The sequence below is a fragment of the Staurois parvus genome, unplaced genomic scaffold (genome assembly GCF_062004578.1).
Source record: "Staurois parvus isolate SC_StPar_1 unplaced genomic scaffold, SC_StPar_1.0 ptg000931l, whole genome shotgun sequence".
Lineage (NCBI taxonomy): Eukaryota > Metazoa > Chordata > Amphibia > Anura > Ranidae > Staurois > Staurois parvus.
In genome coordinates, this window is record NW_028318727.1 from 1,573,339 (window position 1) to 1,586,738 (window position 13,400).

At 43.7% G+C, this 13,400-nt stretch overlaps 1 protein-coding gene across 3 annotated transcripts in view; it reads right to left on the minus strand.

Annotated features, from left to right (window-relative positions):
• The window catches only part of SREBF1 (sterol regulatory element binding transcription factor 1), a 69,185-nt gene that overhangs the window by 26,265 nt on the left and 29,520 nt on the right, over positions 1–13,400 (minus strand). For all 3 annotated transcript variants that reach the window (XM_089656732.1, XM_089656733.1, XM_089656734.1), the window contains exons 8-9: positions 5,458–5,659; positions 3,661–3,842 (exon numbers count right to left, since the gene is read on the minus strand). In XM_089656732.1, the coding sequence (XP_089512858.1) occupies positions 3,661–3,842; positions 5,458–5,659 (384 nt within the window). The remainder of the gene's footprint in view (positions 1–3,660; positions 3,843–5,457; positions 5,660–13,400) is intronic.

Consider the following 13,400-nt stretch of genomic DNA (forward strand, 5'->3'; position numbering starts at 1 on the left):
CCACGCTATCTATTGTGGTCAGTTTTTATTAGGAAAGCAAAGTGGCTGGCAGCAACACCAGGGATTTCGCACAAAGGAAGCTACAAAAGAGATCAGGAGACATTTATCCAAGTACATGTTACAGCAGGAATAGGAAATATTGGGTTTACATATTAACGCTCCATGTTGAGCCAGCCATTATTTCCTTCCTTCAGCACATAACACTGCTTTAATTTTGTGTAAGACATTTTTCTGCAATTAAATTTTGGGGAAACCAAGAACTTATACCGGACCAGAGCCTGAACACCATTCTACTTCCATAGGAGATCGGGTGTGGAGTCAGCTGCTGGTAAAAGACTGGAGATTTCAGACAGTGCCAAATCCCACCTGCTCTGCTACTTTTGTCTGATTTCAGCTGCAAGTAAAAGCACTCACCGCTAGCCCAATGTTAAATTTCAGCTGGTGCAGACAGGGTTTTGGGAACATGGTAAACAAATATACATAATTAGAAGGATAGTTCAACATTTAAATAAAAAAAAAAAAATCTGCCGTGCTCCATCACCCCTCAACATATTGCAAAGCACCATTCAGATTTTAAAATCGGCTCCTTTCGCATTGCATACCTGTGCAGCCTGTCTGCAAAAAAAAAAAAAAAAAGATCAGCCTTCCTCCACCAATAAATAGGACACTCAGGAACAGAGCAATGCATTGTGGGAGTGGGGAGTCAGGTGAGCATGGTTAGCATACACCTGAAGTGTTTTTCTCACGAGACAGAAGGGTTAATGGGGAGGGCAGCACTAGAGGCTCCCCATCATACAACTGAAAAAGAGGCAGGTGTACTATAAAGGATAAGTTCACCTTTCCAGAAAACAAAAAAAAAAACAATTTTTGCAGATAAAAAAGTGTGCATTTATTATTTTCCTGGAAGAGCCTGGGAAGCATTGCCCCTGTGATCAGGGGATTAGGGGTGCAATGTCAGGCTTCTGCAGACAAGCCCTGCAGCTTCATATGGACTACATGAAAGCTGCAGGGCTTGTGAATGAATTAGGAGAGCTCATCAGTGCCCTCACAGTTCTTTAAGAACCGCAAGCCGTCTTTTTCGGTGGATGACGGTACTTGTAGTTCCTTAATTCACAGGAAACTTAATGAATGACATGGCCGGGGTGGGGGGAGATCCTCTGCCCACTGTCACACTGGGAAAAAAATAATTAAATAAATCGTGAACTGGTTGCAGCAGGGGCGGACTGACCATTTGGAAACTCGGGCACTGCCCGAGGGCCCGGGGTCAGTACGGGGCCCCATGAGATGCCCCTGGTACCTTTTTCATAGGCTTATTTGAGTTTGGGCAAGGACACAGGGGCCCCATGATCCACTATTGCTCGGGGGCCCCATGAGTTGTCAGTCCGCCCCTGGGTGGCAGGACACCCTATATGTGGCTGGAGAATGTAAAAATATGTTAGGTTTCATGAACACAGGGCATTTTTGCAGCCACTTTTAGGGGCGTCAGGCTTTTTTTTTACGCCCCTCCATGTTGTCCAATCTGTTCATGCACACATATATTAGAAGTTTTAGTAGCAGTAGTGTTTACTAGCAGAAAAAAAATAAAAACCCCACCTAGGGTCAGTTCATCCAGGAACAGCAGTGTTTTGGCAGAAAAAATGTAAATGCACCTAAATGCGTGTTAATGATAGGCATGTTTAGTGCTTGAGCATTAATTCATTTCATTGTCCAGAATAATAATTTTTTCTGGCTATTGAAATGAATTAACGCCCAAGTGCTTGGCGCTTTCAAAAAGCGTCAGGTGATTTTTCTGCCGAAACACTGTTGCAATGACTTCCTTGCTGAGCATACCTCTGTTGTGACTGCTATGACCAGATTAGCCTTTCATTCGGGTGGTGCCCCACTGGGATCCTTGCAGTAACCCCTACAGAGCTGGAGATGTGAATTTAAAGCACTTACGCTGATTTTGGCTAGACTGCCTCAGCTTTGTAGATGTCTATTTTTGAATCAAATTACACAGATACACCTACTAATTCATCATTATACCAGCAATTTTCCCTGAAGAAGGAACTCTGTTCTGAAACATGTTGGGAATTATGGGAAGATTTTATTATCGCTGTGACGGTAGTGACTTTTGGGGGTGGGGGGACCCCTGTATCATCTTCCCAAATTCTTTAATACACCCTTGTGCCTGTTAAGGGGTACAGGGTGTGAATGGGAATGTATATTGTATATTGGTGTGTTGTCCTTTGTTCTCTGCCATGTGGCTGTCCATTGCCCTCTGCCATGTGCTGCATCCCATGGTTCTGTGCCTTGGTTGGGTGCGGCGGGCTGATGATGTGTTTCCTGTAGCCCTTCCCACTGATGGGGCGGGCTGATGATGTGTTTCCTGTGGCCCTTCCCACTGATGGGGCGGGCTGATGATGTGTTTCCTGTAGCCCTTCCCACTGATGGGGCGGGCTGATGATGTGTTTCCTGTAGCCCTTCCCACTGATGGGGTGGGCTGATGATGTGTTTCCTGTCCCTGGTTGTGTTTCCCTGCCCTGTGTATATATCTTGTGTGTGTGTGTAAGAATAAAGGAGTTGACTTCCTGTCTTAAGAAGAGTCTGGTGCTGTCTACTTTCCTGCATGATCAGCGGGTGGTGTCCCGGGATTGGTGTTCAGACGGGGAAGCTGCAGTATAACGGAAAATACCCAAGTGCGGTCTGGGGTCTGGTTCCGTTACAATCGCCAAGCAAGACATGTATCTATATTGTTGTATTTCTAAATACACTTGGGTATATGCTGGCTTAATTAATTGTTGTATCATATTGTATTTTACCTTTGTCCCATTGGCCATTTTTTTGGAATAAAAGATTGATTACTTGTTTTTGTAATATATTTCAGGTTTCATATCTTCTGCCTCTAAAGTCCCCTAGGGAATCCTTTGACCTTTTGGCCACCTTTCTTTTGCCAAGAGGAGGAGAGTTTTTAAAAACGTCCTGTGTGCATGAGGCCTTACATTTAAGCTACTCCTTTAGTAGAGTAGGAATGGCTAAAATCTGACCGGGGTGATTTCCCTTATTTCCTGTCCCAGAGAAACAGGAAGTGAAAGTAAATCTTGCCAAAGTGAGTTCCCTTTTAGAGAGTAGTCACTGATACAGGTGTGCCCGTTCAAAGATTTCCCCCCTGTTCCCGTTTCCAACCTTACCACCCTCTATCCAAGAGAGAAAACTGGAAAACTTGCTTCTACAATGTCTACTGTGCACCATCTATACTAGGATCACAGGTAAATTAGGTGGCAGGACATCGAACATCACATCCAGAGAAAAAAAAAACAGCTGGAAATTGACTGTCAAGTCCAACACTTGTAAAAAACGTACTATTCCAGGACAAGCTGCATGATGCTTTGCCTGGGTCCTCCTCTCCATTAATCCCAGTGGTGGAGGAAATGCTTAAGAAGGTCCCAGGCAAGGCTTTGTGCAGTTTGTCCTAGATCAATAAAGTTTTACAAGCATCAGTACTGCCATTTGTTCACCGCTGGATGGGTTGGCAGTCTGGGGTGAGGGCGAACCCACGCTGGGCATTTGCCAAGGGAGTGATCCACTATAGAGGACTTGGGAACAAAAGAGAAATCTTTATTTATAAAAAAAAAAAGAACATTAAATAAAATGAAGGTTTTAGCACAAGAGGAACGTTACCCGAGACAGATCAACGTCGGCTTGTTTTCGGTGACACCAGAACTGGACTGAGGATTCTGAGTGCAGCCGCGTGACCGGCTCACCATAAATGAAGAGGCGAATGAAGACGCACAGCACAATGATCAGGTTTATAGGCCAGAGGAGAACGGATGGAGTAAACCAGCTGAACCATGAAGAGCTCTCTGCAGAAGAACACAAGTTCATGTTAAAGTCCATGCATTCTTTTTTCTCCTGAAAGATTGCAGAAGCTTTTCTGGCATCATCCAGTATCACTATCTACTTCCTGGACTGAAATGTCAGACCAGAGATGACACAATCATTTACAATTGTGTGTGTGTGGTTCTTGACTGCATTAAAAAAAAAAAAATGTTTGACACAGATCAGTCCCTGCTGCAGCCTCTCACCTTGTGATATGCTATAAAGTTACAATGTTGCAGTCTGATCACTGGGGGAGAGGAGACTGAGGAAATGCTTCCTCCTGAATGCAGCAGACTGATGACATCATCTCGGTCTAGGCAAAGCCACTGGACTGAAAGTATAACTAAAGGCAAAACATTTTAGCGTTTGATAGAGTGGAGAGGGATTAGTACCTCTGTCAGTTTTTGTTGCTGGCTGTGCCCCCGTTGAGGCGATTCACCCTCTCTCACTTTCCTGGTAAACAGGACAAAATAAAGTAAAAGAAAATCCTAAATTTTGGGTTGTCCCCAGAAAAGTAATAAAGGGGAAATTTTCCAATGGGGACACTTTTTGTGGTAACCACGGGGTCCCCTGGGAATTCCCTTAATTTCCTCTTCCTTCCTGTTTGGCTATGGGACAGGAAGTGAAGGGAAATCTCCACAATGGGTCACAGATCGTGAAAAAAAGAAAAAAAAAAATCTGATAGGGGTCATAACCCTTCCAGAAGCTATCCAAAGCTTTGCCTATAGTTCTACTTTAAAGGGCAAGTACGGCTTCTTCATAAGATCCATTGCTGTATATTGTGGAGATCCACTTTTAATAAGACAAAAGTCAAAAAGTAGGGAAGAAGGAGGAAGAAGAGAAGGAAGGATGAAGAAAGGAAGAAGAAGAAAGGAAGAAGAAGAAAGGATGAAGAAAGGAAGAAGAAGAAAGGATGAAGAAAGGAAGAAGAAAGGATGAAGAAAGGAAGAAGAAGAAGAAGAAGAAGAAGAAGAAGAAGAAAAGGAAGTAAAGAAGGAAGAAGAAAAGAAGGAAGAAGTAGAAAAGGAAGAAAAGGTAGAAGTAGAAAAGGAAGAAAAGAAGGAAGAAGAAGCAGAAGAAAAGGAAGAAGAAGAAAAGAAGGAAGAAGTAGAAAAGGAAGAAAAGAAGGAAGAAGAAGAAGAAGAAAAGGAAGAAGAAGAAAAGGAAGAAAAGAAGGAAGAAGTAGAAAAGGAAGAAGAAGAAGGAAGAAGAAGAAAAGTAAGGAAGAAGAGAAGGAAGAAGAAGAAAAGGAAGAAAAGGAAGAAGAAGAAAAGGAAGAGATGAAAGAAGGAAGAAGAAGAAAAAAGGAAGAAAAGAAGGAGGAAGAAGAAGAAAGGAAGAAAAGAAGGAGGAATAAGGAACCTCTGGGATGAAAAAAATAAAATAATGTGTGTACTGGTCCGGGGGAAGAGGAAAAAAAAAAAGAAGAAGGTCAGGGTGGGGGAAATGTTCTCCTGCACCCTAAGCCCAGTTCTACCCTCATTTTATTGCATATCAAAAACAGATAAAACTGCCTGTAAAGACCAGATCTAGAGCTCCCAATGTCCAAGGCCTGACAGCAGTCTTGGTGAGCCTGGTATTCTATCACTGACAACTTACCAGAGTAAGGCATTTCCAGCATGCTTCTCCCGCCACCATGAAATGCGGCATCATTCGAGGCCTCTTGGCTCCTGGAGCCACCCATCAAGAAGGACAGGGGATTGAAGGAGAGACAGAGGAATACAAAAACACAGAGTGCCATGCGAGAGCGGTCCAACATCCCTGAACCAGGAGGAGATGGGAGTTCCTGCTTGACTTGCACCTGGGGGGGGGGGAAAGCCAGGGTCAAAAAAGGAGAAGTGTGACCTATCTATATACAAAAAGAAACCTGCATGATCAAGAATATAAAAAATTTAATACACAATACAAACCATAGCTTATCAAACATTTAACCACAAAATGACATGGTAACACACAAACTGTTCCTGCCCAAAAACTGCCCCTCCAACGCGTTTCACCATCACAGGCTTAGTGAACCAAGCATCAGAGGTTCCCATATGTATGTTGGGGTACGCTACAGGACAAGCATGTTGTTTTTTTTTGTGTAGAATCATTTGTTGCTATTCAAAATGAATGCACTCTAAGGCATCACACATGTGCTTTTACATAACACATGGTTACCGCAACACATTCAGCATTAAACGGGCCCTAAGATGAGGAGCCAAGTCCAGCAACCGACAGCAAGAAGCCTTCGTTCCTTGTTCTGTTCTAAACTGTGGAAATGAATCATCTGATTGGCTGAAAATATCACTGCTCTATGGACGGACCCGTCCGTGTTCACAACACAGTTTTGTCCCAGAAGCTGACAATGTAGGTCATTATGAATGCTGGAATGGTAGTGGAATGTTGGTAGTCTGTAGAAGAATGTAAACCATGTGTGTGAATGAGTACATTATAAAGCTGAATGTACAGCTGTGGGTGGAGGAGTGGGAACGTGGACGGCTTGTTTACAGCCTGGAAGAGGGATTTTCACCAAGTAATTTGTGCTGTTGTTTTGTGATCCGAAAATCATTTTTTCCCCATTGTTCAACATTTATTTACAATTGCTGAGCATTATGCCTCATCTAGTGTTCTATATACAGACACTTCCCCAATTTCCTTCCTTAAAGCAGAGCTCCAGGTAGATATAAAAAGACAAAATAATGCAGCTCTGTATTCATCAAAACATCATTAATTGTATTTTTTTTTTTTAAATAAAAGCAATGTTAATTTGGCCTGGTATCAGCCTCTACAATCCTTGTATAGCCGAGCTAAGACCAAAGTGGGAGAAGCAGCACAAGAAGCCAGTCAGGTGTGCTGCAGTGCAGGGGCGGACTGACAACTCATGGGGCCCCCGGGCAATAGGGGATCATGGGGCCCCTGTGTCCTTGCCCAAACTCAAAAAAGCCTATGAAAAAGGTACCAGGGGCATCTCATGGGGCCCCATACTGTCCCCGGGCCCTTGAGCAGTGCCCGAGTTTCCAAATGGTCAGTCTACCCCTGCTGCAGTGCAATAAGAACACTGATAGGAGAGAGCAGAGTGACAGACAGACGTGCTGCTTCTCCTTCACCGTCCAATCACAGACTGGGGGAAGGACAGGACCTGTAATTGGTTTAGAAAAGAGAAAAAAGTCCCATCAACTGTTAAAACCGCAGTGGCACCCATGGTAATGGGTTTCAAATTAACACGTCACCGTGGGCACTTCTGCTGGTCGAACAATTAATGGGACTTTTTCTTCTTTCTATACCAGCCGCTAACCCCCCACCCTGATGTCCCCATGAGGTTCTAGGAGCAGGTTCCCTGAGGCATCAAGAGCGACCTACCTTTTATGCTAGTGGAGACCACAGGTTGCATCTACCATACCACTTGGTCATTCACAACCTCACCAAATGCAAGTCATCTTTTTTGCCTATTTGTCATTTTATACATTTTCAACCAATACCATCCAGGTACTGCACTATAAAGGGCTATCCCACATCTCCTCTTATTTTTACAGGGGACATTCTGGAGCCTTGCTTCTCTCTTTGTTCATCGATAAAGACCATCACCCCACCGTCAAACGATCTGGAATGGTTATCTAACTGCAGGTCTCCGGTCCTACCAGATTGGACTGCGCAGTGTGGCAAAGCTGTAGAAATCTCAGGACTACATGCATGGACGTATGAATCCTTTGGCAGGTAAAGCAATTTCCTTTTATATTTCTTAAATCTATTTAGTGGTTTATCTGGAGTTAAAAACGCAAAAGTTTGTTCCAAATTGCTTTATGCGTCCTGGCACAACTCTATGCCAAAAAAATGCCGAGTGCTGGCGGTAAGAGTAGCAGTACATAGGAAAAGGAAAGACACAAAATGTGGCAAGAAGAAGTGAAGAGACTGTATACCCTCAATATACAGGAAAAGACAGACTGATCATAAGACGCTGAGGTGTCTTGGGAATAGGAATGTTCATCTGGGCATGCACCATGGACTACGGGCATGCACCATGGGCTCTGGGCATGCACCATGGGCTCTGGGCATGCACCATCGGCTCTGGGCATGCACCATGGGCTCTGGGCATGCACCATGGACTCTGGGCATGCACCATGGGCTCTGGGCATGCACCATCAGCTCTGGGCATGCACCATGGACTCTGGGCATGCACCATGGGCTCTGGGCATGCACCATGGACTCTGGGCATGCACCATGGACTCTGGGCATGCACCATGGACTCTGGGCATGCACCATGGGCATGCACCATGGACTCTGGGCATGCACCATGGGCATACACCATGGACTCTGGGCATGCACCATGGACTCTGGGCATGCACCATGGACTCTGGGCATGCACCATGGGCATGCACCATGGACTCTGGGCATGCACCATGGACTCTGGGCATGCACCATGGACTCTGGGCATGCACCATCAAGTCTGGGCATGCACCATTGACTCTTTCTATACACAATGGCAGTATGGTGGCAAATGTAAAAAGAGCGCCCATTGTACGCTGCAAATACCCAAGTTCATACAAGTTGCAGCTTCCACTACCTGGAGGAAGTCTATAGAGATTTCTACTTAAATATCTACAGTATATGTGATGTTTATAGATGATCGAGATAGGCATCCTTGCCAAACTAATTGCTGCAAAAGTGCCAAAAAAAATGATATGCCACTGGGAGTAATATAGGCATCCTTGCCAAACTAACTGCTGCAAAAAGTGCCAAAAAAAAAATAAATACATTTATATGCCACTAGGAGGCTTTGCTTTCTGCATAATGGATACCCTGGCCCAATGGGTTTTTACTTGATAAAGCAAATCTTTTTTTTTTTTCGTTCAGCCAACATGCTGATCACTGTATTGGGACGGTAAACTTCTTCGTCAGAATACATTGATCCACAAAAGTTTTCCAACGTTTCTCTTCAGAGGTTTGTCAGATCGATTTTTGCCGAACAAGATTGGCCATAGATGGACTGAAATGAAGCTGAACTGGCTGAATTTCAATCCAACTATGGGCAGCTTTACTCCTGCAGTTGACTTGCGAAATCTGGACAAGTGAGGAGTCAAGAACGTCTGCTGTGTGATGCCATGATGGAAGTATGGTACCAACAAGCACCTTGTGCATATAGTTCGATAACATAGCTACAAAAGATTTAAAAACTAAGAAAAAGAACCCCATACCAAAAAAACACACAAACCAACACCTTATACCTGGTTGATTTACACCTACCAGCTTGCAGTCCTAAAATAATAAATTTTAAAGGCATCCCACACTTCTCTGTAAAATTAATGGCTGGCAGTTGCACAGCAGATCACAAAGAAATGGAAGAGGAGGCTAGGCAGACATCCTGGAGGAAGGATATCCTCAGAAAACATCCAGAGGTCGTTGCTTACAGCTCATCCCTGCAGGAGATATGGGGATAGAAGCATGTTCACCTAGAGGAAGCCTAGGGATGCCTTCTTTGATATAACTACAGTGTTTGAAGATGTCTGCAGGTAGTTTTATTAAAAGAGAGGAAATGTGAGCCAACTGGGCAACTGAGGTTTCCAGCAGAGCTCTCAGGGCACAGCAGGAGAAAAGGAAAAAAGAGAATGTGATGTTTGTAAAACTTGCTTAGTTTGGTTTTGACATAGTAAAAAGTACATGACAAGTGGGTTTGTATTGTACCACAATAACAAAATACTGTTTCCACAAATCGGAATACGTGTTAAAACACACACCACCATTTTTCTCAGTAACTATATATTTCGAAAAAGGTTCCATTTACATGAAATGTCCATCACACATTGGTAACAACCCATGCAATTCATACATACAAACAAAACCATAAAAAGTTCAGAAGTGAAGCTATGTGTAGTAAAATGGAATGACACAGGGAAAATGTATTGAACACGTGAAGAAAGGGGAGGTGCAAAAAAGGCATGGAAAGCCTAGACACCAGCCGCAATCAGTAATTAGAAAGCAATCCCGCCCATTGTCGGTACAAATTATCATCAGCTGGTTCAGTCTCAACTGATGGCCTATAAAAAAAAACAAAAAAAAAAAAGAAGGAAGAAAGAAAGGAAGAAAGATCTAATTACCAAGGTATCACAAGAGACATCTTATGATGGGTAAAAGCAAAGAGCTCTCTCAAGACCTTTGCAGCCTTATTGTTGCAAAACATACTGGCATTGGTTACAGAAGGATTTCTAAACTTCTGAATGTACCAGTGAGTACTGTTGAGGCCATGACCTGAAAGGGGAAAGAACATTTCACCATAAACTGGCCATGACCAGGTGCTCCTCACAAGATTTCTGACAGAGGAGTGAAAAGAATTATCAGAAGAGTTGTCCAAGAGCCAAGGACCACTTGTGGAGAGCTTCAGAAGACCTGGAATTAGCAGGTACAAGTGGTTCAAAGAAAACAGTAAGTAATGCACTCAGCCGCCATGGCCTGTATGCATGCTCACTAAGCAAGACTCCATTGCTGAAGAAGCATGTTGAAGCTTGTTTGAAGTTTGCTGCATAACATTTAGACAAGCCTGTGAAATACTGGGAGAATATAGTCTGGTCAGATGAGACCAACATTGAACTCTTTAGACGCCATAATACACACCATGTTTGGAGGACACATGGCACTGCACATCACCCCAAAGACACGATCTCAACAGTGAAGCATGGAGGTGGGAACATCATGGTGTGGGGCTGTTTTTCATCTTACGGTACTGACAAACTTCAGGTCATTGAAAAAAATGATAAATGGAAAAATGTACCAGGACATTCTTGATAAAAACCTGCTGCCATCTACCAGGATGATGAAGATGAAACGAGGGCGGACATTTCAGCAAAACAATGATCCCAAACACAAAGCCAAGGAAACTCTCAGTTGGTTTCAAAGAAAGAAAATAAAGCTGCTAGAATGACCCAGCCAATCACCAAACTTGAATCCAATAGAAAATCTATGGAAAGAACTAAAGATCAACATTGATAGACAAGGCCCACGGAGCCTTCAAGATTTGAAGACTGTTTGTGTGGGAGAATGGGCACAAATCACACCGGAGCAATGCATGCGACTTGTTCCTCCATACAGGAGCCGTCTTGAAGCCGTCAATAGCAACAAAGTATTTTGTAGGAAGTATTCTACTAACTTCAGTTAGCGCAGTGCTTCTCAATTATTTTCTGTCATGCCCCCCCTAGGAAGAAGAAAACATTTCGCGCCCCCCCCCCCCCGCGCGACTGTAAATGACACTTGCTGACCCCTGTTGCAGTATGGTGCTGCTGCAGCCAGCATATGTGGTTGCAGCAGCACCTCTGCACTGCACACTTACCGGCTTTTCCCTCACTCGATTTTCGCGGGTCCGTGGCAACCATGGCAACATCTAATGTTTGTGTAGTATTATGTTCAGCAGACTGTGTTCTTCTATTGTTGTGACTTAGATGACGTTCAGAGCACATTTTATGCCCAATTCATGCAAAACTCCACGTAATCCCAAGGGGTTCACATACTTTTTCTTGCAACTGTATATATATATATACAGTTGCAAGAAAAAGTATGTGAACCCCTTGGGATTCCGTGGAGTTTTGCATGAATTGGGCATAAAATGTGCTCTGAATGTCATCTAAGTCACAACAATAGAAGAACACAGTCTGCTGAACATAATACTACACAAACATTAGATGTTGCCATGGTTTAATTGCACAGAACATGTAAACATTCACAGTGCAGGGAGGAAAAAGTATGTGAAGCCCTAGCTTAATGACTTCTCCCAGAGCTAATTGGAGCCAGGAGTGAGCCAACCTTGACTCCAATCAGTGTGATGATATTGGATGTGTTGCTGACAGCTGTCCTGCCCTTAAAAAACACACACCTGTTTTGGGTTTACTGGTTTCAAGAAGCACTGTCTGATGTGAACCATGCCTCGCAGAAAAGAGCTCTCAGAAGACCTACCATCAAGAATTGTTGACTTGCATGAAGCTGGAAAGGGTTACAAAAGTATCTCCAAAAGCCTTGATGTTCATGTGTCCACGGTAAGACAGACTGTCTACAAATGGAGAAAGTTTAGCACTGTTGCTACTCTCCCTAGGCATGGTCGTCCTGTAAAAATGACTGCAAGAGCACAGCGCAGAATGCTGCATGAGGTAAAGAAGAATCCCAGAGTGTCAGCTAAAGACCTACAGAAATCTCTGGCACATGCTAACATTTTTGTTGACACATCTACAATAAGGAAAACATTAAACAAGAATGGAGTACATGGGAGGACACCACGGAGGAAGCCATTGCTGTCCAAAAAGAATATTGCAGCACGTTTGAAGTTTGCAAAAGAGCACCTGGATGTTCCACAGTACTACTGGCAAAATATACTGTGGGCAGATGAAACCAAGATTGAGTTGTTTGGGAAGAACACACAACACTATGTGTGGAGAAAAAAAGGCACAGCACACCAACATCAAAACCTCATCCCCACTGTGAAACATGGCGGAGGGAGCATCATGGTTTGGGGCTGCTTTGCTGCCTCAGGGCCTGGACGGATTGTTGTCATTGATGGGAAAATGAATTCCAGAGTTTATCAAGACATTTTGCAGGAAAATGTACGACCATCTGTCCACCAACTGAAGCTCCGCAGAGGATGGGTGATGCAACAGGACAATGACCCAAAGCATACAAGTCATTCAACAAAACAATGGCTGCAACAGCACAGAATACGCCTTCTGGAGTGGCCCAGTCAAAGTCCTGACCTCAACCCGATTGAAATGCTGTGGCATGACCTTAAGAGAGCGATTCACACCAGACATCCCAAGAATATTGCTACACTGAAACAGTTTTGTGAAGAGGAGTGGTCCAAAATGACTCCAGATCGTTGTGCAGGTCTGATCTGCAACTACAGGAAACGTTTGGTTGAGGTTATTGCTGCCAAAAGAGGGTCAACCAGTTATTAAGTCCAAAGGTTCACATACTTTTTCCTCCCTGCACTGTGAATGTTTACATGTTATGTGCAATTAAACCATGGCAACATCTAATGTTTGTGTAGTATTATGTTCAGCAGACTGTGTTCTTCTATTGTTGTGACTTAGATGACGTTCAGAGCACATTTTATGCCCAATTCATGCAAAACTCCACGTAATCCCAAGGGGTTCACATACTTTTTCTTGCAACTGTATATATATACACACACACACAGTATATACACACACAAACACTTTTTTTTTTACACACACACGCACCACTTTGAGTGTTTTTTGGGGGGAGGGTTGGGATGCCTTTTTCTGATAGGTACCTGCTCCCACTTTTGCAATTCTTGTCACATGGTGCAGAACCAATCTGACAGCCTGATCTTGCACATGCGCAGTGGGCAGGCAGCTGTGAAGCAGTAGGAAGTCACAGCTAATATGATCACAACAGAGATTGGAGGGCCAGTAAAGAACCAGTCTGGGTGAAGACAGCACATTACACAGAACATGGAAATGCAATTATTTTAGTAAATATAAACTGCTAAATACCTTTTCTCATCAGCAGTATATAGCAGTCTTCTATCAGTGTCCAGCAAAGCACTGGTTAATCTTGTAGGAGGG